Source organism: Halichoerus grypus, chromosome 2 (genome assembly GCF_964656455.1).
Source record: "Halichoerus grypus chromosome 2, mHalGry1.hap1.1, whole genome shotgun sequence".
In the NCBI taxonomy this organism is placed as follows: Eukaryota; Metazoa; Chordata; class Mammalia; order Carnivora; family Phocidae; genus Halichoerus; species Halichoerus grypus.
The window spans coordinates 26,660,066-26,687,886 of record NC_135713.1 but is presented as its reverse complement, the minus strand read 5'-3'; the positions used below and the strand labels follow the sequence as shown (position 1 = coordinate 26,687,886).

Here is a 27,821-nt window from a genome sequence, read left to right as displayed (position 1 = left end):
CAAGGGACATGACCAGAACATGTGTGAAAGGATAACCCCAAGTAAGATTTAATAACAAGCCGAAGTTTAAAATGAACCTAATGGGAAATTACTGGAGACAAATAAAAGGGACCCATGCCTATGGGCTGGGGCCCCTAGTTGGGGCCAGACTTGCGACTCTGCATCCTCGAACTTGAGCAATTGGCTAAGTCTTTTCAGACTGCCCTCTCCTCATTGGCAAGATGATGGGGGCTGGGGTTTCTTCAAAGCTTCCCCACATATTCACCTATTTGTTCGCTGGGGCCGTCATAACAAAGTACCACAACTCAAGGGGCTTACACAAAGAAATTCATTGTCTGCTAATTCTGGAGGCTGGAAGGCTGACGTCAAGTTGGTTCCTTTCAGGCTGTGTGGGGGGAATCTGCTCCACGCCCTTCTCCCAGCTTCCGGTGGCTTGCTGGCCATCTTTGGTGTTCCCTGACTTGTAAATGCGTCGCCCCCATCCCTGCCTACGTCTACACACCACATTCTCCCTGTGTGCATGTCTGTCTCTGTGTCCAAATTTTTCCTCTATAAGAACATGGTCGTATCTGGTTAGGGCCCACCCAGTGACCTCATCTTAACTTGATCATCTACAAAGACTATTCCCAAATAAAGTCATCTCGCAGAAGTATGGAGATTAGGACTCCAACATCTTTTTGGGTGACATAATTCCACTCATAACCTTCTGACCTGATTTTTGCAGGCGAGCCTCCTGGCAGATGGCTATGGAGCTGGCCTTCTCTCTGCTGGTCTTCTCCTACTTTTCTGTAAGAAGGCAGGAGGACAGATAGATACCTGTCTTAATGACGGCTTTCCAATTGTATAAAGCCAGACAAGTCCCTTTACCTCTCTGAGCCCCCGTTTCCTCATCTAAAAGATGGCAACAATGGGTTTGCTCTGAGAAGTCAGTAACCTAAAGCAAAGAAATACTTGTCTGACACATGGTAAGTGTTCACCAAATTATAGATATTTTTATTTATTCCTGTTGAGTCAAGGGGAGGATGGGTAAGCAACTCCCTAACCCTGGCTGCATATTAGAATCAACTCAGGGAACTTTTTGAAAACTATTGGCATCCAGGCCCCGCTAGAGATTCTGACTCAATTGCTCTGGGATGGGGCCCAGGCACTGATATATTTAGAACCTTCCTGGTTTGTTTCAATGGGCAGCCAGGATTGAGAACTACTAGAATAGTTGAAAGGATTGAAAACAGCAGTGGAAAGCCTCGATGCGGTTGAAAGTCAGAAGAGGTTGACTTGCAGCTAGTTAGCCAGATGGTCCAGGTTGTGGGAGGTGCCAGGGACAGCTCTTAGAAAACTTTGAATGAGGGGGCGCCTGGGTGGCTCAGTTGGTTAAGCGACTGCCTTCGGCTCAGGTCATGATCCTGGAGTCCCGGGATCGAGTCCCACATCGGGCTCCCTGCTCAGCGGGGAGTCTGCTTCACCCTCTGACTGTCTCCCCTCTCATGCTCTCTCAAATAAATAAATAAAATCTTTAAAAAAAAAAAAAAAAAAAAAGAAAACTTTGAATGAGGTGACCTAGATTTCTGAGCCATTTCTTGCTTTGTGGTCTCCCTGCAAAATTGTTTCCAGGCCTGTCCCGTGAGGGAGCATCCCCACTAAGACACTCCCTTGGGCCTTTTCTCTCACAGCGGTATTCCATCCACTTGCTTGCCCACAGGACCCGTCTCAGCTCCAGGTCTGGGAAAGAAACCCTCAGTAAGAGTTAATGCCAGATAACAGCTTGATGTGCTACCTTCCCTAGGGATATCTGCCTAGGAGGGCTCATCACAGGTCTCCAAGAACTCAACAGTGAGGAAATTTTGGATGGGTAGACTTACGGGATGGGGATGGCAGGGCCTCTGATCCGCCGCTGGGTGGGAACTGCTCGCTTTTGAATACGCATGACTATATATAGCCTATATATAGAGGCAGCTGTCCGGCAAAAGGGATACCACTTGAATCAGTGACTTCTGGGTCTCAGGTCCCTTTGCTGCCTTTTCCCCCTTTCCAGCTGCTCTGTCACCTCATCATCAGGCTTGGCTTCTCCCAGGTTTGGCCTTCTTACAGTGCCATGCTTGTCCACTTAGCAGGAGACACTTGCCACTCATTGTCCCTTAAGTCCCAAGGTCTCTGCGATTCTCCTGGGGGAAGGGGGGCAGTGACTTTTTGTTTTGTGAGTGAATGAGTAATATTAAACGAAATGATATGTAAATAGAAGCAATTTTTCATGGCCCGGCTACATAAATGCCCTTAATTTATTATCATAAAGAAGTTAGGGATATCCATTTGCTCTTTGACCAGATTAAAAGAAGTGTAGCAAATAAAAGAAATGATAATTCTCTCCATTCTGATCTGATGAAACAGCGTGTTTGGTTTGGCCCTTTCCATTTCTTCCATTTTAATCAAGAATATGTCAGAAGGATGAGTAGCCAGAGACAGACAAGTGTCTTTAATAGAAAGCAGGATGTTGTGCCTTCATCTGGCAATCACTGACTTTAATTTAACCTCGGCTTTTGGAAACACAGGGGAAAGGGAAATCTAACCTAGAATGGGGAAATGCTTTTGCTAGACGCGGGGACTCTGCACCCGAATCCAGCTCAGTGTTCTGGAGTCACCCAACTGCCTTCTGCTGCTGACGTCTGGAAGGAGGAATGAGTTCCTTTAAGGGGACCAGCGTGGAGAAGCATTAGCTGTACAGCGAGAGTGCATGAGCTCTCCGGATTGCCCTGGACTAGTCCGCCTGGCCATTTCAGACAGAACTGGTGCAGTGAAGCCCAAATTTCCTGGCAAGCCTGAGGGCAGGTTTTTCCAAAAGCATCTCAGACCGCGAAGGCACATGTCTAATCACGAAAGCAAACCTCTGGACACATGCTCTCTGTTTCCAGCTGGTTGTGTATGTTTCCCTCACACTTTAACACAAACGTGCCAAGGTGTGACATTTATGAACCCCACCAACTGGGAGCTGCACGTACCAACCCAGTTGCCTGGGGGGGGGGGGAGTGATGAATGGGGGCTGTCCTGCCTGGGGAGGAGGACTGCTTCCCTCTGGCATGCCTGCAGCCTTATTTATTACACACCAAAGTATAAAAGCGCCCAGCCGGCGGCAGCTCGCCTCTCCAGCCCTGGCATTTGCCTGAGAAGCCCCGCCGTGCTCTCCAGGAGGCTCTGGGGCTCTGTTGAGAATCATGCTCGGGAGGCAGCTCGTCTCTTGGCACCTGCTGGCTTTGCTTTTCCTCCCATTTTGCCTCTGTCAAGATGAATACATGGAGGTGAGCGGAAGAGCTAATAAAGTAGTGGCGAGAATAGTGCAAAGCCACCAGCAGACTGGCCGTAGCGGCTCCAGGAGGGAGAAAGTGAGAGAGCGGAGCCATCCTAAAACTGGGACTGTGGATAATAACACTTCTACAGACCTAAAATCCCTGAGACCAGATGAGCTACCGCACCCCGAGGTAGATGACCTAGCCCAGATCACCCCATTCTGGGGCCAGGTACTCGGAATTCTCTTCTAAGGATTACTGTGAAAGCTTAACGAGTTTTGTTGTTCTTTTTCAGCTGCGATTCTTAGGATCAATGCTTTCGAGAAGTTTGCTGTGCTGCTTGTGGGGGTCTTTCTGGGTTGCTCTGGGGTCCTGGCGGGAGACGACTGCCGATCTCTGTTAGGAAATCGGCAGAGGATGTGGGGGACAGGGTGTCCCCCAGGGTCAAGGAGAACAGAGCAGCCAGCTCCCTGCTGTGCTATGACTTGATTTCTTTCTTGCTCTCTTGGTGTGAAAAGTGCTGAGCACGCAGATAAGACGGATCGCTGGAGACAATCATTTGCAGATCCTAAGAGAGTTGGATTTTCTTAATGCTTCCCAGCAGGGAGAAGTTGCCCTTTGAGTTTTTCACTTTGATGTGTGAGTTGACTGTGACGTTTCATGCCAGGCTTGTTTATTTGATTTATAGTAGTCTAGGTTGCTAAGCCTCTATGTTCAGCCTGTGAACCATAGAGTTAGAACAAAAAAGACTGCATGTGTATTAAAAGCAAAACTTCATTGTGTGATTTAAAGCCTAATAATCACAGAGGACTTGATTTATTTCCCTGGGTGTGAACTCAGTGCCCAAGGAAACATCTTTTAACTCTTTTTGGGGATTTTTGGAGTGAGGTCAGGTTTCAGTGTAGTGAATTGCAAATTGGTGAAATTCAATTTCATTTAAAACATTAAGAACAGACAAAATGGATTTTGACTTACCTTCTCGGCATCTGGCATGCTGAAATCAGAGGAAGGGGGCAAGAAGAGTTACTTTGAATTACAAGAGCTTTGAACGAAGAGGTTTTACAACAAGAATTCACTGTGTCTTTGCATTCAATAGGCCCTGGAAATGTTCATGCAGGTGAAATCCAAGCCTGGCCTCTCACAGACTGAAAAGTTTGGGTTGAGACTGGCGATATGATCAGACTGAAACCCCACACACGATCAGCTAGAGATCTGGGGCTGAGCTGGGATTTCTAACTCAGCTGCACAGTGCAGTCACCCAGACTGTTCTGTCAGACCGTGTCAAGAAAAAATTGTTTCTTGGGGCACCTGGGTGCCTCAGTGGGTTCAGCGTCTGCCTTGGGCTCAGGTCATGATCTCAGCAGGGAGCCTGCTTCTCCCTCTCCCTCTGCCCTTCCCCCTGCTTGTGCTCTCCCCCTCCCCCCGTCAAATAAATTAATAAAATCTTTTTTAAAAAAATAAAAAATTGTTTCTTTAAGGAGCCACAAAAGAAATAATAACCTCCAAATACTTATTTTTCAAAGCCCACTTTTAGAGATTGTCCTTTCATCTGACAATCCTTTTATTTTTTTTTTTTTAAGATTTATTTATTTATTTTAGAAAGAGATAAAGAGAGTGCGCGGGGTGGGGGCAGGGGCAGAAGGAGAGGGAGTCTTAAGTAGACTCTGGGGCTAAGCGTGGAGTGGAACGTGGGGCTCAAACTCACAACCCCAAGATCAAGAGTCACACGCTCTACTGACTGAGCCAGCCAGGCGCCCCTCATCTGATAATCTTTTGGCCGGAGGGTGACTCATGGTCCTCTGTATTTCCTTGTGGTGAAGATATTTTCATTTTCATCCAGGCTTTGGCCTGGACTTTCCATTTCAGTGGGTGGGATCTTTGCTGGGCCCTCCCTGGCCTTCGCAGTATGTGCTCCCAGAAGCAGCAGAAGGCAGATGTAGGCTGTCGTTTGTTGTTATTTCTTGGCAACCAACACCCAGCAGGCCACTGGAATCCAAATTACATTTCTACTTCGCCCTACCTTTGAGTAGGCAGCCAACATGCTGGAGTCAGATGAGAGGGGCGGGAAGTCACTTCCTGGCTTTCTTTTGTTGAAGTGGCAGTGGGGAGGGGGTGGGCTTTCAAACCCTCCTGGGCTCCTGAAGTATTTTCAAACAAACCCCCAACAGCAGATCCTGAGGAGATTTAGAATCATTGATATTCTGGCGATCCTCAATACGACTCCTCTGCCAATGGGTATGGAGACTCACTGCATTTAGGATTTTCCTGTGTTCCCCTTCTTCCCTGCGTTCCCCGCCTCTCTTGTTTTAATTCTTCTTTTTCCTCATTTGTTGTTTCACCTATGATTTCCTGTGCTTCTAGTATGTGCCAAGCTTTAGGATGGGGATAAATAAGCCCAAGCCTATCTCCGGACAGTTCTGAAGGGCTCTCGTGGGGACAAATGAACAGATCATTGAATACCGTGTGGTAAACAAAATCTCTGCACAAAAGGCAGTTGGGGAGAAAGTGCCAGAGTGGTGGTGGCCGCTGCAGTGGATCCCAAAAGTGAGACAAAAAGGATCGTTATCCACGCAAGACATAAAATCTAAAACTATGTGGGACGGCAAAGAGATGAGAGAGCCTGGGAGGGATGGGCGCAGCTAGAGCCCCTGAGCTGTTCAAGGAAGACACAGGATGATCTCAGTGCCAGCCTAGAAGATTCTGTTGGCCGGTTAAGGAGCTCAGACCTTAGTTTGCCTGCCAAAGTTGTGTTTGTTTGTTCACAACAGGGCAGTGAGGTGGTCTGGCGTATGTTCTAGAAAGAGCACTCTGGCCATGGGCTTCGTGGTGGGTAGAGTGTGCAGAGACTGGGGGGAGAGCAGACTTGGGCTCTCTTTCTAGGCAGTTTCTTCCTTTATCAATCTCCCCTCCTCCTCCTCCTCCTCCTGGACTCCCTCCTCCCCTTCTTCCCACTTCCCTTCTCCTTTCTCTTCTCTCTTTCTTCGGTTAAAGAAGGAGCTGTGGGCCCTCTTTCTGAGAAGTCACTCGCTAACAGCAGAGCTGAACCTGAGTAGCTGCCCCATGGCCTCCATCCACAAAAGGGCTGGGACTTGTCTTAGAGACCCCTCCCTCCTCCCGTGCTGCTCATTCTCCTTTGGCTTTCACATTTGACCTGATTATGAGAAAAGGGTTGATAAACTTAAGAGGGTATATGTAGTGACTCCCTAGCGTGTAATTGTCCCTTACCTAGGTGATAACTTCTGAATTAACACATCCTGTCTAACTTGTTCTAAGGGTCCCTCAAAAGGCTCGCAAGCATTATTCCATTTGACTGTATTGTGAAGAACCAGGCCAGAGGAACATGTGAATGTTGTAGGCGGGCTCTCAGGACATGACCAACTAGTAGGAACCAGAAGATTCTCCCTGCTGGGGTGGCAGCTCTCTGCTTTCGAAGTGCTCCCAAGTAGCTTGGGCACCCACCCCCGAGCAGCCCGCTCTCCTGGAGCTAACTTCTCACACTCAGACACCAGACTTTACAAATAGAATCTTTCTAAACCATTATTTGAGGGTTTAGAAAAGACCTTAGTATCTTTGCTTGCTCTTAGAGCTGGCAAGAAATTTCCTGGCCATTTTACCCAGTGCCCTAATTTAGTAGACAAGAAAAATGATGCGGGGGCGGGGGGGAGTGACATCACTAAAGCCACACAGAACGGAGATAGGAGTTCTGGTGCCAGGACAGACATGTTCCTAAAATTCTTAGCATCCCAGGAACTCAGTTCTATTTTCAAATGGCTCCCGCTTCAGAATTTTCCCTCCTTCTCCCTCAAAGCCCATTATTGGCAAAGCCTTGGATTTCTTGGAACTTAAAAAAACTGTATTTCACATTAGCAAAACCATACCAGGAAATTACGAAATACTTACTTCTCAGATTGCGTCCTTGGATTAGAAGGTGGGGTGGTGCTGTGGCGTCTGACTTTCCAAGTGTCTGAAGTTCCTTGTCCCAGACCACTTGCTTTAGCTGATTTTCTTTTCCTCCACCAGTTTTACCAAAGGTTTTTGCAGACTCCCGTATCTGTCCAGTGTGGGGTCTGGTGGGCAGAAGACTAGACAGGAGTTAGCTCCACATTGTGGCCCCTGATCACTTGAGACTCCGACTCTGAGGTGTTGCAAGAGAATGCTCAGACTACAGAGAGTCTGCATTTTCCCTGATGAGCGGGGTGGAGGCCTTAAAGGAAAAGGAATGAGGGAGTGAGGAAAACGTCCAAGCCCATTTTTGATTAAACAACAACAAAAAATAGTGAAGTCTAAATGTGCAGCAATGGAAGACTTGACCCACTTTTCTGCTTGGATTTCTAGCGATAGAGAAAACCTGAATTTCAAATTCTTCCTTCCTTTCTCCCTCCGCTCTTATCCCTCCCTCTTTTGCTCCTTCCCTTTCTTTAGAATCCTTTAGAAATAATACGCTGTTTTCAACAGACCATTGAATTATAACTCAAGTTTAGGAAAATTTCCATAAATATTTTATATTACATAATCAAAAGGCAAGTTACCAGTTTAGTATCACTCTAAATTTTATCAGCGAATCTAGCTCTTGTACTAGATCTGCAGCTCCTCAACAGTAAGCACACATTTTAGAAATTTTTCTTTAAATAAATAAGCAAGTCCCCTCAGTGTCACATTTGAGTACACTTAGTACCCATTAAGTACTCACTGAATATTGGTTCGAACGATGTGATAATCTTTCAAAATTTTGAAGTAAAATGTGAAACAGGACCTGAGGTTAAATACTGCTTAAGGGGGAGTTAAAGTTGTTTCAAGATGTAGATACTTAATCGTAATTTGCTGGGCTAAAGAATACTTTGTTTCCTCCATGTCCTAAGGCAGTTTAAGTGTGTTGTGACGGGAAGAGTGGCATTTTGACTCAAAATTTCTAAGAACTCTTATCCCAGTATCCTGAATATAGAAATTCTTAATAAGTATCTTGGAAGTTGGTTGTTCTTACCATTTGAGGGTCACCTACTCAAAGGAGCGACAGGGGAGGCTCCTGGCAGCTGGGAATGAGAGGGCTGCCTCCAAGTCCACCTCTGAAGGGGTTTCCTCCTTGACTGTCACCAGTAGCCTCAAGACAGTACTTCCCAGAAACACTGCCCCATCCCCTGCCAACACCACACTCCTTCCAAAGAGCATGCCCTTCTTTTGACCCTCTGGCTTCCTTGTCCTTTTGGTCATTGGCTCTCTTTAGCTAGCATGCCATTCAAGCCCCCACCCCACACCAGCTTTTCTGATGTAGGTTGTTTGGAGTTAAACTTACCCAAAAGACAAGACCAAGGGAAATTCACAAGTCCTAATGACTCCCCAGTACCATTCTCTGAAGCTTCTCTCTCTATCTTTTTTAAAGTCTCCGCAAACCGGAGGACCGCCCCCAGACTGCAGCAAGTGTTGCCATGGAGAATACAGCTTCAGAGGCTACCAAGGTCCCCCGGGGCCCCCTGGCCCCCCTGGCATTCCAGGTAAGGATGAGAGAAATGTTCTGTCTGTTGCCAGTCTAATTGTGCACTGTGCCAAAATCAGAGCCAGGGCGAATCGAAATAATTTGGGTTCACTGTGTGTGATCCAAAGGGTGTGCATGGAAAATCCAAAAGAGAGTTTTGGGTGAGGACTGGGTTTACAGAGCCAATTAGGTGGAACAATATACCATAAACTCTATAGTATTTATTATTTATCCAGCTTGCAGCATCCCACAGGTGTTCGTCATCTTGGGGCACCAGATTCACTGTCGGCGGCAGAGAGGGGGAGGGTCTTCACCAGCGTGGAGTACAGAATCATGGGATCTTAGTGGACATACTCTTGTCTGGGCGTTTCTGCCACAACGCACTTCATGCAACACACTATCTAACTCTCAGGGAACTGAGGAAGTGAAGGTGGGGAGGAGAGGAGCGCCCACTGGGCTGGCTATAGCCATCTCCACAGTGCCGTTCACTGAACTACGCAGCCTTACGTCTGATTCTGCGTCTAGCTAAGTTTTTCTTCCCTTAGTCTCAGGGTCTGTCCACGTTCAGCTATCTCTTGGTTGACTTTCATGCCTCTCTTGGGCTCATGGGAACATTTTTGGGCTCCAGCACCACATGGCGGCATGGGAAACGCTGTCAGGCTCCATTCAGACACACTACCCTACTGAGTGTGCCCCAGGCATGGGAGGTTCTGAAAACTGGCTAGTGTCTGGGGTCAGCCAAGGAAAGGGTAGCCCAGATCCTCTCTGTCTTAGGACTCCCAAATCCATCTGAGGGTTAATTGTTTTCCTCTTTACAGGTTAATTACTGGGGGTAGGACTTTTTCTCAGGATTTGACAGAAGTCCACTTGCTCTTCTCTCACTTACCCTCAGTGATGTTAACATTTATCAAATGAGTTTTAATTTTTTAAAAAATATTTTATTTATTTATTTGAGAGAGAGAAAGCTAGTAAGAGAGAGAGCGCGGGAGCAGGGGGGAGAGGGAGAAGCAGACTCCCCGCTGATCAGGAAGCCAGACGTGGGGCTTGATTCCAGGACCCCGAGATCATGAACCGAGCTGAAGGCAGACACTTAACCGACTGAGCCACCCAGGTTCACCGAGTTTTGATTTTTTAATATACTTTTGAGTGGCTTCTCTTATGAAACCAAATTTAAAGTGAGAAAACATTCTGTTAGACTTTACACCGTGATTACTGTCTTGGAGTCTATGTCATGGAACGTCAAGGGTGGCTCCAGCAGGTGCAGTGATTGGGGGTAGAGAATATTCATCCTCTTAAAATGTTCTGAAGTCTAAACTCTTTTGAGGGTACAGAACAAGCTGGCCTTGACTAAATGTTTCCCAATCAAAATGGCTTTTTTTGGGCCCATTAACTTGCAAACACAGTCAAAGTTCAATTATCTGGAGAGTTTGCAAACCTGGTATAATACCTGACCAAAGGTAGCATGCAAAATAAACTGCGACAGGATGTGAAATTCAACAAATATAAAATAAAGGGAGAGTTGTAGAAATTGTCTCTTAGTGGCAAAGTGACGAGTTGAAATCATTATCCAAGTCTTGCTTTCAAAATTATTGTTACAATTTGTATCAGTGATTTTACATCTCCCTCGGTGATAAAAGTGGTGCACGTCCTTTATAGAAAAATTCAAAGAGACGAAAAAGTACATAGCAGGACACAAAACCACTCATGTTTCATCCATTCAGAAAAAAAAACAAAACCACTGGAAATATTTTTACATAATATATAAGTACTGTTTACACATAATATTGCACTGTCTCTACTGATTCATAACTTTTTTATCTAAAAGTATCGTGAGCATTATTAAATGTTATTAAATATTTTCCTTTAGCATTCTTTTTTTGTGATGATGTAACATTATTTACTGGGATGTGCCATTTTTTTAATTGAGCTCTTCCAGTATTGTTTGTTTCTAATCTCTGCTATTATAAATGATACTGTGATCATCAGTCCTCAAAATTTTTCACCCAACTCTTGCTTTATAGGAAAAACAGGCTTTGGAGACTTGAGTAGCTAAGGCTGTCTTCAGTGTCCCATGTAAGAACCCATTTGATGATGCCTCCTTGGCTGTGTTTGGGACTGTTTCAAATGGTCTTCTTTTGCAATTGAGAGCGAACATTTTCAAAGAAAGGGTCTGGGGCACCTGGGTGGCTCAGATGGTTAAGCGTCTGCCTTAGGCTCAGGTCATGATCCCAGGGTCCTGGGATCGAGCCCCGCATCGGGTTCCCTGCTCGGAGGGGGACCTGCTTCTCCCCCTCCCTCTGCTTCTCCCCCTACTCATGTTCTCTCTCTCTCTCTGTATCTCTGTGTCTGGAATGAATAAATAAAAAAATCTTTTAAAAAAAAAAGGGTCTGCATTTGTATAACAATAGATGGTCAGTGTGAGTGATGGGGGCTTTCTCCTATGATGCCTTCTGCTTGTGATTTAAGGAAATCATGGGAACAATGGCAATAATGGAGCCACTGGCCATGAAGGGGCCAAAGGTGAGAAAGGAGACAAAGGTGACCTGGGGCCACGAGGTGAAAGAGGGCAGCATGGCCCCAAGGGAGAAAAGGGCTACCCGGGGATTCCGCCAGAACTGCAGGTAAGTCACCTTGGGCAGATCTCCATGGGACTTCTAAACTGCTCAGACCCTCGAAGTCCAGGAAGCAGAAGGCCGGAGCACCTCTTCACATCCTCACTGATGACTGCTGGCCCACATGCCCGCATGCCTGAGGCTGGCTTTGCTCAACCCCACTGCAGGGCATTGGCAGGTGGCCTGTACTGTTCAAAGAGCATTTTGAAATCATTCCTAAGAAGTTGAAATTCAGCTCCCTTCTTAGGCTAAATACACAGAAGCCCTGAGGATCAGCTAATGTCCCATTTTCCAAATTGAAAGAGATGTTAAATAAAAAGGGTTTTGGTAACTCAAATATATAAATGGAATGTGTGTACCTCAAATATTTTATTTATTCATTTTGTTACATTTACCAATTTAAATCATATATATGGATATTAATATATAAGTATTATTCTCTATCAACTCAAGATCTTGAGGCACAGTTTTTATTTAAACTTTTCTCTTGGGGCACCTGGGTGGCTCAGTCGGTTAAGTGGCTGCCTTCGGCTCAGGTCATGATCCCAGGGTCCTGGGATCCAGCCCGAGTTGGGCTCCCTGCTCACTGGGGAGCCTGCTTCTCCCTCTCCCTCTGCCTGCCTCTCTGCCTACTTGTGCTCTCTCTCTCTCTGTCAAAAATAAATAAAATCTTTAAAAGATTATTTGACAGAGAGAGAGAGAGAGAGCACATGAGAGGGGAGAGGGTCAGAGGGAGAAGTAGACTCCCTGCTGAGCAGGGAGACTGATGCGGAGCTCGATCCCGGGACTCCAGGATCATGACCTGAGCCAAAGGCAGCTGCTTAACCGACTGAGCCACCCAGGTGCCCCCCCTCAAAAAAAAACTTTAAAAAAAGAAATAAACTTTTCTCATCAGCATCTTCTTTATCGCTAGAGACATTTTATTTTTGAGTCATCCATCCTAGTTTAGATTAGACTAAATTACATTTATTTCAGCTTAACATGTTTTGAATCTATTTATGAGGCTATAATTGAATATTTTATCCTAAGCTTACGTGTTCATTTGTCTATTGTTTATTTCCCTTTTAAGTGATGTTCAAAATTCTTGTGGCCAATAACATCTAAAACTTGCAAATGCAAGGTTAGGTCACCAAGAAAATTACTAAGTCTTGGTTATTTCTTTATTTCCTGGCTGATGTTTTTAAAATTGATTTTTCCAAGGGATTTCTATCGACATCGAAAACTAGTGTTTATTATTAATTATAATGGTTGTTAAGTGTATCATTAGTTGCTGACGCTCTCGACGGTGTGGCTGACTGGGGGCTGTGGCCCGCTGCCCCTGCCCAGCATCACAAGAAAGGGTCTATTGCCTATTGATAGCCCCGGAAAAGATCCAAATTCAAAATCTGAAGTATGGTTTCTACTGAAAGCAGATTGCTACGGCAGCATCTAAGGTTGAAATATTATTTCACACAGCTGGGGGCTGTGTGTAATTGACAGAATATACTATAGCCTGAGAGACTTTTAAAGAATCAGAATACAGAGACTCTTTCTGAAAGATCAATTGGGGGAAAACTTTGCCTTTTATTTGGGCATATCTGATGGTTGTTTGACCTCGGATACATTCCATCATTTTTCTGGGCCTCGAGTTTTCTAAGTTATCACCTGAGAGGTCTTTTGTGTTTCTCGAACTGTTTTTGAGGTTTTGTCACTTGTAAAGGAATGCTGTTTAATAATCTTAGCAACCTGGGATTAATGGGCCGGCAAAAATTTACAAAGAAAAGAAGACAGATGCCGCTTGGCCAGGTTAAAGGTGTCTAATGAGAGGGATGATTAACATCCCCAAATCTAGAAACTTTAACTCTAAACCTGTGATGGTTATACAAGGGCCAGGGGGGCCCTGGAGTAGCCAGTCTGATGGAGCGCACCCTGGGCAATTATTAAAATGCTCCATCAATTATTTTACCCTAAAACCACAATGTAATAATTTGGGAGAACTACACTCACACATTTTATTTTATTTATTTTTAAGATTTTATTTATTTGAGAGATAGAGAGAGAGAGCATGAGCTGAGAGAGGGAGAAGCAGACTCCCCACTGAGGAGAGAGGGAGAAGCAGACTCCCCACTGAACAGGGAGCCCGATGCAGGGCTCCATCCCAGGACCCTGGGATCATGACCTGAGCTGAAGGCAGATGCTTCACCGACTGAGCCACCCAGGCACTCCCTACATTCACCTGTTTTAAAGGAGGCATTACAGAGGAGGAATGATTGGTTTCAGGCAGCCTATAAAGAAGGGTGACTTCCAGGCCCCTTCATTCCCATTTCCGAAATCCCTCCTCCGGGGGTCATCCCTCTCCTTCCCCTTCCTTCCGAGTCCACAGCCCTCATGCTGTCTTTCTGACTGTCCAAATCCTTTCCGTGTTGATTCTCCTAAGCCTGCTTTCCCCTGGGTCTTTCAAGCTTCAAATTATTCCCTCTCTCCTCTCTCAGCCCCTCCCTTAAAACTCCCATTCGTTGAAGACTGGTAATCCCAGGAAGCTAAAGAACTTTTTTTTTTTTAAAGATTTTATTTATTTATTTGAGAGAGAGAATGAGAGAGAGAGAGCATGAGAGGGGGAGGGTCAGAGGGAGAAGCAGACTCCCTGCTGAGCAGGGAGCCCGATGTGGGACTCGATCCCAGGACTCCAGGATCATGACCTGAGCCGAAGGCAGTCGCTTGACCAACTGAGCCACCCAGGTGCCCCAAGAATTTACTGATCTAACTCACACTCAGTTACAATGACTCATATGGATGGGGGATTGACATTGATTTTCAAATGTGACTGTCTGATAGCGGTACAATTCCAGTGTGGGGGGTTTTCCCACACCCCCAAGCTAGGTGTCCTTACAATTCAACTCAATTCTGACACTACTTACCTGGAGAATGCATCAGATTCCAAGCTTAAAAGCTCAGCCCTACAAGACTGCCACCCCCAACTTCAGACTCTACTCTAAGTCTGGATTGTCATCTGTGCTTCTGACATTCCGGCTATGAAGGGGAGGCTATGAACCCTCCTGGGGTTCAAGTAATTTGCCAGCATGAACTCAAAGACACATGTTGCTTACTCAATCACTGGTTTCTTGTAAAAGGGTATAATTCAGGAACAGCCAGATGGAAGAGATGCATAGGGCAAGGTTTAGGGAAAGGGGTGCGGAGCTTCCCTGCCCTTTCAAAGACCGAGTACCACTCTCCTGCACTTCCCATGTTCACCAACCTGGAAGCTCTCTGAACCCCTTCCTTTTAAGTTTTTATGGAGGCTTCATTGTATAGGCGTGATTGATTAAATCACAGGCCATTGGTGATTGAATTCAACAGCCCACCCCTCTGCCCTTCCTGATGCGGGGTGGGACTGAAAGTTTCAACCCTCTAATCCCAGCGTTGGCTCCAATGGCAATGAGCCGCCATCTTTAGGTTACCTAGGGGCTTTCCAAAAGTCACCTCATTAACATAACAAAAGACCCCTTGCTCTCCCTAAACACTTGAGATATTCCACTGGTTTTAGGAACTCTGTGCCAAAAACTGGGATAAAGACTAAATGCATATTTATTATAAAGCATAATATCACAGTTCTTTTGGAGAAAAAAATAACACAGAGTGAACAAAATTAAAAGGTTATTTGGCTGCAGGCCTACTCAGATCCTTTAATATGCTAATGTGCATTTAATAGCATTTAACAGCTATAAGTAGATTTCATCCAAATGTTCCCAGTAATAGAATTTTAATATTTCAAAAAGCATTTTGGAACACAAGGTGAGGACTGCTGATATATACTATCATTTTAATGGCTTCATAGCATAAAATGTTAGAAATTACCATGATTTATTTAATTTTTTTCTGTTTATTTCCGATCTAGTTGTTACAAATAATATTGAACTAAACTTACTTTTATAAAAACCCCATCTCTTTAAGGTAAATTTCCTATTAACTAACTTTCCTTAGATTGCATTCATGGCTTCTCTGGCAACCCACTTCAGCAATCAGAACAGCGGGATTATCTTCAGCAGCGTGGAGACGAACATCGGAAACTTCTTTGATGTTATGACTGGTAGATTCGGGGCCCCAGTGTCAGGTGAGATGTAAAAATAAATGAATGACTGAATTATTCAGCTAGCAATCTAGAAGGAAGGACAGAAAGAAGGTAGGAAAGAGGTGAGGGAGTGGGGGAGGAAGGAAAATGGAGGAAGAGGAAACAAAGAAAGGAAGACACTAAGAGAGTTGAGAATTCTTTCTGATTCCGGTTAAAACAATCAGCTCATATATAGATTTCTGTTGGATTTCAAAGTAAATTAATTAGAATTCAAAAAGACGCATACACTTTTTTTTTTTTTTTAAGATTTTATTTTGTTATTTGTGAGAGAGAGAGAGAGCACGAGCCGGGAGGGGAGGAAGAAGCAGACTCCCTGCTGAGCCAGGACCCCGGGATCATGACCTGAGCGGAAGGCAGACGCTTAACTGACTGAGCCACCCAGCCGCCCCAGATGAATACACTTCTATGATTACTAAGATTTTTAACTCTGATTTGAACTGAAGCAAATAATCCCTCAGAGGACATAGTTACCTCTGACTTTAAAACTCTTTAGATCATAATTCTCACAGTTTAAATGTGTCATAACGGTGCCCTCCTCTCACCACCACCCCAAGGAGGACCTGATCCTTTGAATAGTTTTTTTATTTGAATTTTTAAAATTTCTCGAGCACTTCTGTATTCATTTCCTATTGCTGCTCTAATAAATTCCCACAAACTAAGGGGCTTAAAATGACACACAATTATTCTCTTGTAATTCTGGAGATCAGAAGTCCAAAATCAGTGTGACTGGGCTGAAGTCAAGGTATAGACAATGCTGGTTCCTCTGGAAGCTCGAGGGCCTTGCCTCCTGCAACTTTGAGAAGCTGTCGACATTCCCTCTTCATCAGCCACATCATGTCAGTCTCTACTTCAATGGTCACATCACCTCCTGGCAGATTCTGACCTCCTTGGCTCTCAAGGGCAGCGTGATCACCTTGGGCCCCCCTGGGTAATCTGGGATAATCTCCCCATCTAAAGATCCTAAATTTAATCAGACCTGCAAAGTCCCTTTTGCCATATAAGGTACCATTTGCAGCTCCTGGAGATTTTAGGAATTGGGCCGATTTGGGGGTCATCATTCAGCCCCTACAACTTCCTTACTTTCAGCCACCACAAGCTGATCGTTCTGGGTAGACTTTTCCCGCTGTCCTTTGAATATGTGGATGTAAGCCTTCTTTTTGCTCTGAAAAGTTTCTTTGAATTATATTTTTAAATATAAATTTAAACACTGTTTTTCCTTCTCATTGCTGTACTAAGGTGGGGTGGCATTGGGAACAGTCTGACTTGTGTTAGGCAATCAGGCAATAAGTGGGCACATTGTCTATGGGATTTTTTTTTTTTTAAGATTTTATTTATTTATTTGACAGAGAGACAGATAGCGAGAGAGGGAACACAAGCAGGGGGAGTGGGAGAGGGAGAAGCAGGCCTCCCGCGGAGCAGGGAGTCCGATGTGGGACTCGATCCCAGGACCCTGGGATCATCACCTGAGCCGAAGGCAGACGCTTAACGACTGAGCCACCCAGGCACCCCTGTCTATGGGATATTTTTGAACTATAATAAGACCAATGAAAAAGTCACTAGATTTTTATCGTCATCCTAGTGCAGCAATTCTAAACCATGTCAATCATAAAATACTCCTCCCCTTTGGGGTTGACCACTCACAAGCATCCCCCCCTACACACACACACACCTTAGGACACCACTGGTTAACTTGTGAAGGGCTCCCATTATGTTTTGTTGGTTTTGTGTTTAACTTTTCTTTGTCTGTCTTCTGTATCTATTATTTTCTCGAATCTCTTGCTGTTTTTTTTAATTTCCATTTCATGTTGTTTGCTTTCTCTATCACTATTCTGCATGTTCTTAATTACATATGCTGAGGATGAATTTTCCTTTTTGCTTCTTCTAATTTCTTCTGTCTTATTTCTGTGATTTTTCTTTACTCTTTCTATGTCTAACATTACTCATTAGTCCCAGTTTTTAGTTCCTCCTCTTGTCTGGACATTTCTTTCTTTCCTTTTTTTTTTTTTAAGATTTTATTTATTTATTTGACAGAGAGACAGATAGCGAGGGCAGGAACACAAGCAGGGGGAGTGGGAGAGGGAGAAGCAGGCTTCCTGCAGAGCAGGGAGCCCGATGCGGGGCTCGATCCCAGGACCCTGGGATCATGACCTGAGCCGAAGGCAGACGCGTAACGACTGAGCCACTCAGGCGCCCCTTGTCTGGACATTTCTGCCGTGAGTTAATAATGTTCTTTCATGGAGGGATTTGCTTCATTAACATATTTTAAACTCAGGATGGAATATTTGGTTACAGTTTTCATCTACTACCTGACGACATTTCTTCTCAGTGAGTATTCTTCCTCTATAGGTAGTTTCTGCTCATGTTTTCTACTTTCTAAAATTAACTGGTGGTTGAATGAGTTGGATTTCCCTAGACCCGCCAGGGGCAGTAGTTTCTGCTGAAGGCAGAGGGACTTCAGCATACTTCCGGCTCCGTGGTTCCCTCTCCTGCTAGCAGGGGACTCAGTCTGGTCTTTGAAGTGTGGCCCTTCTGTGTGTTTTCTCTGTGTGGCCACACTTCCTCTGCTTCCCTCCCCAGACTGCAGTGGGTCTGGGAAGACTTGTGAGACCCAGCCTTGCACGTGTAGTTCTCTTGCCCTTAGGAGTCCTGTTTTTGCTGGTAGTTTCGGAAATCTGCCACTTCAGGACCACTCACCTCACTTTTTGTACTTTATCTAGCAACGTTCCCCCAAAACATCACTTATGCTCGTGAGAGCTGCTTTTCCGCATGTGTGGCCCTTCTCCATCAGGGAGTGTCTTTTTTCCAGTACTGTGAGATCTGCCTCGGCTTGGCCTCCTCAAAACTCCTCGCCCAGCCCCCATGTTGCCTCCGTGCCACTCTGCCTGCTGTCTGTTGCATTTGACAAACTTACAAGTATTTTAAGTTTATTGGCTTTTTTCAGACTCCTAGTTTTACGAAAAATGGATTCTTTCTTCTGTTTGTTTTCAATGCTCCTTATTTCCCTGTGTGGGATCTAGAAGGAATAGAGGAAAATTATGATGGATGCAGTTGCCACATTACATTTGTCACAAGTGCTTTTAACGCCTTGATTTAGTTTTCCACGCAGCTAAACTCAGAAATAAACAGATATATGAAGTGATAGAAGCGATCTTTCATCACACCTCAACCAGTGGTAAACCTTCTTATGTGATTTTCTGCTCTGAAGGTTTACAATTTTCTTGTAACTATTTTGTTACACACTATCTGGGCTGCAGTTTACATAAGCACCTTGAGATGCCCGATGGTTCCATTGCTTTCAAGGGCTTTATAATGGAAGTTCAAAGATTTAGTAGTTTTTTGGAACTCTCTGGGGTCATCATTTGGTAACAACCATCATTTGCCTCCCACTTTAAACCTCATCCAATAGATGACAAATTGAGCATTTTCTACTTTTTGATTTTGGTAGTGATGAGACAGAGAAGGCTGATTTTTGCAATTACAGTAACACAAAGACCTGAAAACCATAGCACAAGTGTGCTGCCTCTTTCAGTATCTTCCCTTGCAGAAGAAAGCCATAGGTGGATATGATATATATTCACTTTTATATTTCCACTTCTAGGCATTTCATTTATTCCCCATCTCGTGTCTTAGTCTGCTCTTTCTTTTTTTTTTTTAAGATTTTATTTATTTGACAGAGAGAGACACAGCGAGAGGAAACACAAGCAGGGGGAGTGGGAGAGGGAGAAGCAGGCCTCCCGCCGAGCAGGGAGCCCAATGTGGGGCTCGATCCCAGGACCCTGGGATCGTGACCTGAGCTGAAGGCAGTCGCTTAACGACTGAGCCACCCGGGTGCCCCTTAGTCTGCTCTTTCTAACATGCTTCTGCAATCTATTTTGTATAGCAGCCATCATTGTTTCAGGAGAACCAATACTTTTTCCTGCCATTTTGATTCCAGCTTTATCTTCTTGAGGCATTGAAAATTGTCACATGCGTGTATTGTGTGTGTGTGTGTGTGTGTGTCTAATGCATTTTGTAAAATATAGAAACCTAAACACCATAAACTACTTTCTTCAAGTCCTTTAATTTTAATCTGCCTTTACTTTTCATCTGTGAACCAATCTCTAGGCATATGAATGGATATGACTGATTTTATACCAGTTCTTTCATTCCCAGTGTATTGAATATGCAAGCCTGGCACTAAGTGAAGCATAATCACACTTCTTCACTTGGTTCAACTTGACTCAGAAGCAGGTGGTCAACATGGTACCCTTATAGCTTCTATCTTACTTGATTGCACATTTGAAAAAAAGCAAAGGACTGTGCCATGCTATTTTTTTTTTTTAAAGACGTTTCTGGCTTTTTCTCTTACAAGGCCTGCTGCAATGGTCTGAATGTGTCCCTCCAAAATTCATACATTGAAAACCTAAGGCCCAAGTTAATGGTATTAGGAGGTAGGGCCCAAAGGCCTATCATGATTACCTCATGATGGCAGAATTCTCGTGAATGGGATTGGTGCCCTCATGAAAGAGGCCCCACAGAGTCCCGTAACTCCTTCTGCCATGTGAGGATACAATCAGAAGTCTGTGACCTGCAGGAAGACTCTCCCCTGACCGTGCTGGCACCCTGGTCTCAGACTTCCAGCCTCTAGAATTGCGAGAAATAAATTGCTGTTGTTTCTAAGCTGCTCATTCGGTGGCGTTTTGTTATAGCAGCTCAAATGGACTAAGACAAAGTCACTAGTTTAAAAATGTAACATGGAAATCCATAAAAGCTTGATGATGTATATTCATTCATCTTTCCAAAATGCACTCTCAAATCCCACATCATTTGGAGTTGGGAAGATTTTCCTTTTTGCTCATCTCTCTGCTTTTTGATTCGTTTTAATCTTTTAGACTGTATTGGGTCATATTAAGTTCCTTTCTGTTAGGTGGCCTAGAGACTTATAAGAAAACTCACATCTTTTAAAATACGTTGATCCTTTACAAATGAGAAGGATCCCTATTTTTAGTAGCAAGGTCATGCTGCTGAGTCATAGTTGAGTCTCTATTGTACGTAAGTTCATCTACTTACAATGAATAACACGATAAATTACTAAAACTATTTCTTCAGAACTGATAAACACTTATCTGCTAAAATACTTCGTATCTCTGGGTAACATCTCTGTGCTGAGGGTACTCATCCATTGTAATGCTACACATGGTTCATTTTGTTAGGCCGCGGAGGCTGTGTGTTCATCCACGCAGGGCTCTGTACCTTGTCTAATAAGAGTCCTGTGGTCGGTGCTAATCTAATGATAGTTAATTGATACCTAGGAATAGCATGTACCTCACCGTCAGCACTTATCGGGGATACATAGTACACACACTGAGAAAGTCTCAAAAAACTTTAAAGTAGTTTGAAGGTGAGAGCAGATAAAGGAACACTCATACAAATAAAGGCGAAGAAGAGCCTACATACCAAATAGAACAGAAACAAAAAAAGGGAAGTCATACAGTATATCTCCCGGGCCTCGATGTACAATATATTAATATAAATGTGGATCTATACCTGCCTTTTTCAGGTGTGTATTTCTTCACCTTCAGCATGATGAAGCATGAGGATGTTGAAGAAGTGTACGTGTACCTCATGCACAATGGCAATACAGTGTTCAGCATGTACAGGTGAGTGGTCTTTTCTAGCACCGGGATCAACCATGCCACCATGGCTGGCTCGAAGGATGGCAAATGCCGGGGAGCGTGTAAGAATCAATAGCACCTGCCTTGTCATCACCGAGAGCTCCCATATACCAATAGATGGCCAGATTATAATTACTATTTGGGAGGAAATAAATCTGATGAACTTGAGAATAAGCAGGTTGATAAAAGGCCTTGAGCTAATCACTAGCAACACTCCCCATAACTAATCATTTGTATCTTTTTTTTTTTTAATGATTTTATTTATTTATTTGAGAGAGGGAGAACACACATGTGCTTGTGAGAGCAGGGCGGGGGGAGAGGGAGAGGGAGAGAGAGTCTTTTTTTTTTTTTTAAGATTTTATTTATTTATTTGACAGAGAGAGAGAACAAGAAGGGGGAGCAGCAGGCAGAGGGAGAGGGAGAAGCAGGCTCCCCGCTGAGCAGGGAGCCCAACGCGGGGCTCCATCCCAGGACTCTGGGGTCATGACCTGAGCAGAAGGCAGACGCTTAACCGACTGAACCAGGCACCCCCATTTGTAACCGACTGAACCAGGCACCCCCATTTGTATTCTTTTCTTAACTCATAACTTCTTTCCTTCTTTCTCAGCCTTTTCTTCTATTTTCTTACTCTGGCCAGAGTTTACCCCTATTGATGGTCTTCTCTACTATCTTCCTCAGCTGACAGGTAGAGAGTTGGGAGTAGACCCGGGTCTTTAGGCTGTGCTGTGGCTCTGTGGCTCTGCCTGGCCCTAGAGCTTCTTGTACAAAAATTGTTTTAGGGCACCTGAGTGGCTCAGTCGTTGAGTAGCCAACTCTTGGTCTTAGCTCAGGTCATGATCTCATGGGTGATGAGATCAAGCCCTGCATGGGGCTCCCTGCTCTTGAGGAGTCTGCTTGGAAGATTCTCTCCCTCAGCCCCTCCCCCCACTCACTCTAATGTGCACACAGGCTTGTGCCCCCCCCCCCAGATAAATAAATAAATAAATCTTTAAAAAATTATCTTAAAAAGAAATATTACAACTTGTTCTGATATAAGCTTAGGATGTGGGAAAGAGGCAGAGAGCCCACATCTTTCCCATAACTAAATGGGTGGTTGAGTTATCTATGAAAAACTCTAGTTGCTATCTTATCCCTGTCATTTTTGGTGACTTGGGAGGATTGCCATTTCTTCTGGTACCTGGCCTCCAGTGAGAAGATGTATTTGAAAAACCAAAAGAGAAAAAGAGAAGTAGGTAAAATTGCTGCAAAAAAGAGACTCAAGGGGCACCTGGGTGGCTCCGTCAGTTAAGCGGCTGCCTTTGTTACAGATCATGACCCCAGGGTCCTGGGATGGAGCCCTGCGTCCGGCTCCCTACTTGGTGGGGAGTCCATTTCTCCCTCTCCCTCTGCCTCTCCCCACTGCTTGTGCTGTCTCATAAACAAATAAATAAATAAATTCTTAAAAAGAGAGAGAGACTCAATATGGCAGCTCAAACACTGCAGAACTCGATGTCGCTTGACCAGCTCCAGGATGGGGAAGGGCGAGGCAGAGAGGGTGGAGGAGGGTTTGGGTGGAGGCAGGTTGGAAGGGAGGTGCTCTATCTGGGTTCTGAGAGATGCAGACTGGTGAAAGCAGTTCTGTCACCTGTAAAACTGACTTGCAAATTCTCCCTGGTCATTGTCATTGCCATAGTCAGAAGGAGAAAAGAGCAACAGGCTTGTGAAGATGTTTATGCATCACACATTCTATTCAGAGAATACAGTTACATTGTTCCCCAGCCCTAACTCCCCTCAACCAAGGCAAGGGCAGCAAGGAAAGGTAGAGCTGCTCCTCTGGAAGCAGGGAGATGGAGTCTGGTGAACAGCTAGGCTTCTCTGCTCCTCTGGCTACCAAGTAGCTGTTGAATTCTTCTACATTTAGAATATATGTCTCCCCATCTCCACCCCCACGGAAGACATCCTAAACTGCAGTTCATGCATCCAGCTCAAAGCTTAGGAATGAGCAATCCTTTTTATCAAGTCAGCCTCTCAGCTGTTTTTCTCTTTGGCCCCTAATTCTGTCCTCTGGGAGGACCTTCCTTGTTTATTTGTCTCCATCTAAAAAGTGAGTAGGCTTTCCCTGGGGTCTTTCACAGCCCACTTCCTGCTCGTGCAAATTTGAGGTCTAAGAGTATTTAGTATTTAGTCAAACATCCCAAGTCCTTTGTGAGCCAGGTTTGGGTTTCTGGGTAATAACATTTCCTCAGAAACTTAGCAGGCTTTTGTTCCATTTGCTACCAGTCAGTTATATGTGTTAGCAAACCACACCCAACATTCTTTTCTTGACAGTTTTTCAGCCTGTTCTTTCCTTGATTCCTTGTCTTCAGGCCCTTCTGTCTTGACTACCTAAACAATAGATTTAGGTAGAAAGGCAATATTTTTAATCCATCAAGTTATGTCACAGGCTGTGTCTATTAGATTGAATGAGAAGTCTTAATAGGACAACATCGACTATCTCTGCTATCTCTGGTATAAAAACACTTGGCTTTTCCAACCCTGTTAGACCTCAACTTTCTAGACTCTCCCTTTCTGCTTCCTGCGCTTCAGACATCTCAGGTTTTGTCTGAACTAGTCTTCTGCAGAAACATCTTACTAAAAGCAGTATTTTGGCTTTTCCAGTCACTTTCTTTTTTTTTTTTTTTTAAGATTTTATTTATTTATTTGACAGAGACACAGCAAGAGAGGGAACACAAGCAGGGGGAGTGGGAGAGGGAGAAGCAGGCTTCCCGCTGAGCAGGGAGCCCGATGCAGAGCTTGGTCCCAGGACCCTGAGATCATGACCTGAGCCAAAGGCAGATGCTTAACAGCTGAGCCACCCAGGCGCCCCAGTCACTTCCTTTCTTAGGGTATAGGCTTGGTAGACATAAGGTCTGCTTTCCCCATTATCCGATGTTTTCCTAAATGTTTTGCCCCATCACAACATAGGTCTCCAGCTTTCAAGCCCACAATATTTGTCTCCTCAGTGCTCTCTGCCTGATCCTGAGCCAATGCAACATATTTTAGTTTGGGTTATAGCAAAACCATCCTTCAGTACCAAATTTTAAATAAGTTAGGGTAGACTAAATTGCTATAACATTAACCCAATGGCTTAAACATAAGAGAAATCACTTTTCTTCTCATGGAACAGTCCAGAGTGGTTGTTCCAGGTTGGGTCAAGTGAGAGAGAGCTTCTGGCAACATAGTCTTCAAGAACTCAGGCTACAACACTTGGCTTCCAAGGCCATTCTGGTCATTGTCATTACCAATCCACATGGTCATAATGAGGAAGAAGCAAGGAGAGGGGTTTGGGAGAGTTGTGTTGTCCAATCCTATAAGTGGTACATGTCATTTTTGTTCACATGCTATTTAGAGAACTTAATCATAGGACTCTAAGTGCATGAGAGTCTGGAGGAGAAGGGGAGGACATACTTTAGTAAAGAGGTGACTGTCCACTGCAAAGACTAAGTAGTTGGTACCTTTTTTTCTTTACAGCTATGAAACAAAGGGGAAGTCAGATACGTCCAGCAACCATGCAGTACTGAAGCTGGCTAAAGGGGATGAGGTTTGGCTGAGAATGGGCAATGGCGCTCTTCATGGGGACCACCAGCGCTTCTCTACCTTTGCAGGCTTCCTGCTCTTTGAAACCAAGTAAATATATGAATAGACCAGCTCCACTTTTGGGAAGATTTATGGCTGCGCTGGTATTGTTATGATCTGAGGGACATTAGAGTTGAGGGTTCTACTCAGGAGCTCAGAAGAATCCACAAAACAGTTCTCCTCAAGTGACCTTGACTAATATACTCGGCATGTTTACTCTTCCCCAGGCACCTAAAAAAGAATTCCCTTCTTGATACAGGTTGGAAATAATTGTTTCCATCAAAGAAGTCATTTGCAAAGAATTTGGCTGCTCTGTTTTTAATTTAATAGCAACTTTCAGGAATTCCTGAGGTTTGTGGTTCATCGTTCTTTAAAACATTTCAGAGACCAGGGTGCAGTGATTATGATGGGGCCCGGGAGGAACAAGGGCACTTGCCAGGACCAAGTTACCAGAAACATTTGTAAAACCTAGACTGGGAAGTAACACTTTGATCCAGTGGGTCAATATTTATGAATAAATATAGATATTTTTAGTAGTTTCAGATAGCTTTTAGATATGAAAAGTATTCACAATGCCCATAAATAATGGACTCCTCCTTTTTTTTTTTTTTTTTTTTTAATAAGAATACTGCTGTAATTAAATCTTGACTTGTAATGGCTTATATTTTTGGATATAGAATTTTCTCATGATCCAAAATTGGGTTTATCAGATCTGACTTATATTGAATTTTTCCCATTGTGTTTCTCGGATTATAGTCGATCTTTGTTGACCCTGGCCCGCTTAAGTGAGGTTACATCCATATACACAGATACAGTGACCTTCTCTCTCAATTTAGAAATTACCCCAATAAACTACACATACTGATATTCGAAGGAGCTGTAAACTCAGTTACATACAAACTAATGGATACAAAATATAAGGGCATTCCATTTAGAAGACATAAAATAAAATCTCTTAACCTTTTTAAAAATAAAAAATGATATGACTTTTTTGATTACCATATTTAAGCAATACTTACAATGAAGCTGTGCTCCTTTACTTTTGCCTGTCCCTCCCCCAAAAGGGACAAGTACAGAAGATAGTACACAGATTTTGTTTATTTTAAGCAAAGAAAGCATCATTGGCATATGTGTTTACCTTGATGTCAAATTATATTTAAAATGCACTAGAGAGATACCTGTCTAGCACATGTCATTTAATGAATCCCTTAGAAGCAATTAGCGCTTAATTTATTTTCTGTTACAATTTGAATTTCCACAAAAGCTTTTAAACTATGGGTTTAATTGTATTGATTACCCCCTCTAGCTAGAAGCAGAAAGAACTAATTAGGGCTGCCCTATCAGCTAACTTGGTGTGCTCCATGCTCAGTTCTGTCTTTGACCCTTTCTTTTGATCTATAAATATTTTTAAATTCTTCCTGACCAACACAAGCAATGTTATTTGTGAATGGATATTAGCCAAAATGTGCTTGACTGGTTGGTAATGTTTTTGTGATTTTGTGTATGTCCCCCACTGCCCCTGGGGCTGTGTGGTCATGGGGGTTGAGGTTTATTATTTCCAGACATCATAAATATTTTGTAAAAGTGTATTGCCAACAGACATTTGAATGTTGCATGTTGCCCAAAGGGATTCCATGTCTAAAGAACATACACTATTAATAAAGTGCCTTAGAAGAAGATATTGGCTTAGCTTTAGATAAAACTGAGGTGAGAAAAATGTAAAAGCATTGTATGGAAATAAACATACTTTTGTTAGATGTATTGTTTTATAATGTTCTGAATAAAGTTGAATAGTCATACGTTGTGTCACTATGGTTTGTTAACACAAAGTTAAAATATTTTCATGCAGATGATGTAAACAGCCATACATCGATGATGTGGGCACAGAGCATGGTCATTTGTCTACAAAATACTCCACTTTTCAGTTATCCCATTGTTATGACTTCAACCCTCTGCAAATTTAAGACATTGATGTTTGGAGGAGGTCCTTTAACGTAATCTGAGTATCTTAAGGGACCAGGATCTTCATCACATATATGAGGTCTTTCTATGCTGATGTAAATTCTAGTTTTCTTCTTAGTAGAGACACCCAGTTTGGTTGCAGGCAGGTGGAAAAGACTTTAGGCTTGCAAGTAAGTCCCAGGTGTAAAAAAGAGTGCTTAGTAAGGAAGGTGGGGGAAGATCAAGATTGATTGTTTCACAATTTTACCCATGACCAGAATTATATCTGGAGGATTAATTTTACAAGTTTTCATAAAATTGAGGATCTAAAAAGGAGATAGTAGGTAGGTATCATTTAAGCAACCAACTTTTAAAAAAAAATCCCCTTTACCTATTTCACTCATCCCTTCTGTTCCCCTTTGGCAACCATCAGTTCTCTGTATTTGTCTCTTCGTTGTTTTTTTTTTCAAAATTTGTTTTGTTTTCAAAATTCTACATATGAGTGAAATCATATGGTATTTGTCTTTATCTGTCTGAATCACTTCACTTGGTATAATACCCTCTAGGTCCATCCATGTTGTCCCAAATGGCAAAATTTCACCCTTTTTTAGGGCTGAGTAATATTCCATTTTATAGAATATATGTGTGTGTGTGTATATATATACATATATATGGCATGTTTTCTTTATCCATTCATCTATACATGGACACTTGGGTTGCCTCCATATCTTGGCTATTATAAGTAATGCTGCAATAAACATAGGGGTGCATATATCTTTTTGAATTAGTGTTTTTGTTTTTGTTTTTGGTAAATACCCAGTAGTGGAATTATTGGATCGTATGGTAATTCTATTTTTAATTTTTTGAGGAACTGTCATACTGTTTTTCCCACTGGCTGCACCAATATACAGTCCCACCAACTGTTACAAGGATTCCTTTTTCTCCACATACTTGCCAACACTTGTTATTTCTTGTCTCTTTAATTCTAGCAATTCTGACAGGTGTAAGGTGATACCTCATTGTAGTTTTGATTTGCTTGAGCATCTTTCATGTGTCTGTTGGCCATCTGTATGTCTTTTTGGAAAAATGCCTATTCAGGTCCTCTGCCCCCCCCCTTTTAAAAGATTTTATTTATTTATTTGAGAAAGAGAGAGAGAAAGCATG

The 27,821-nt window shown here is 43.5% G+C and overlaps 1 protein-coding gene and 1 long non-coding RNA gene across 3 annotated transcripts in view; one reads left to right on the top strand and one right to left on the bottom strand.

Annotated features, from left to right (window-relative positions):
• Positions 1-8,380, bottom strand: part of LOC118545295 (uncharacterized) — a 53,227-nt gene extending 44,847 nt beyond the window's left edge. Inside the window, exons 1-2 of the long non-coding RNA XR_004922031.2 lie at positions 8,260-8,380; positions 7,179-7,482 (exon numbers count right to left, since the gene is read on the bottom strand). This is a non-coding gene — a long non-coding RNA (uncharacterized LOC118545295). The remainder of the gene's footprint in view (positions 1-7,178; positions 7,483-8,259) is intronic.
• On the top strand, positions 3,153-26,519 carry C1QTNF3 (C1q and TNF related 3). Of its 2 annotated transcripts, none has more exons than XM_036107449.2 (6): positions 3,153-3,290; positions 8,656-8,767; positions 11,215-11,369; positions 15,321-15,450; positions 21,008-21,107; positions 24,612-26,519. In XM_036107449.2, the coding sequence occupies exons 1-6, from the start codon at positions 3,207-3,209 to the stop codon at positions 24,769-24,771; spliced, it is 741 nt and encodes a 246-aa protein (XP_035963342.2). In that variant the 5' UTR covers positions 3,153-3,206; the 3' UTR covers positions 24,772-26,519. The 2 variants fall into 2 exon arrangements, with proteins under 2 accessions (XP_035963342.2, XP_035963340.2); XM_036107447.2 differs by having other exon boundaries at positions 3,153-3,509.
• The last annotated feature ends 1,302 nt before the right edge of the window (positions 26,520-27,821 follow it).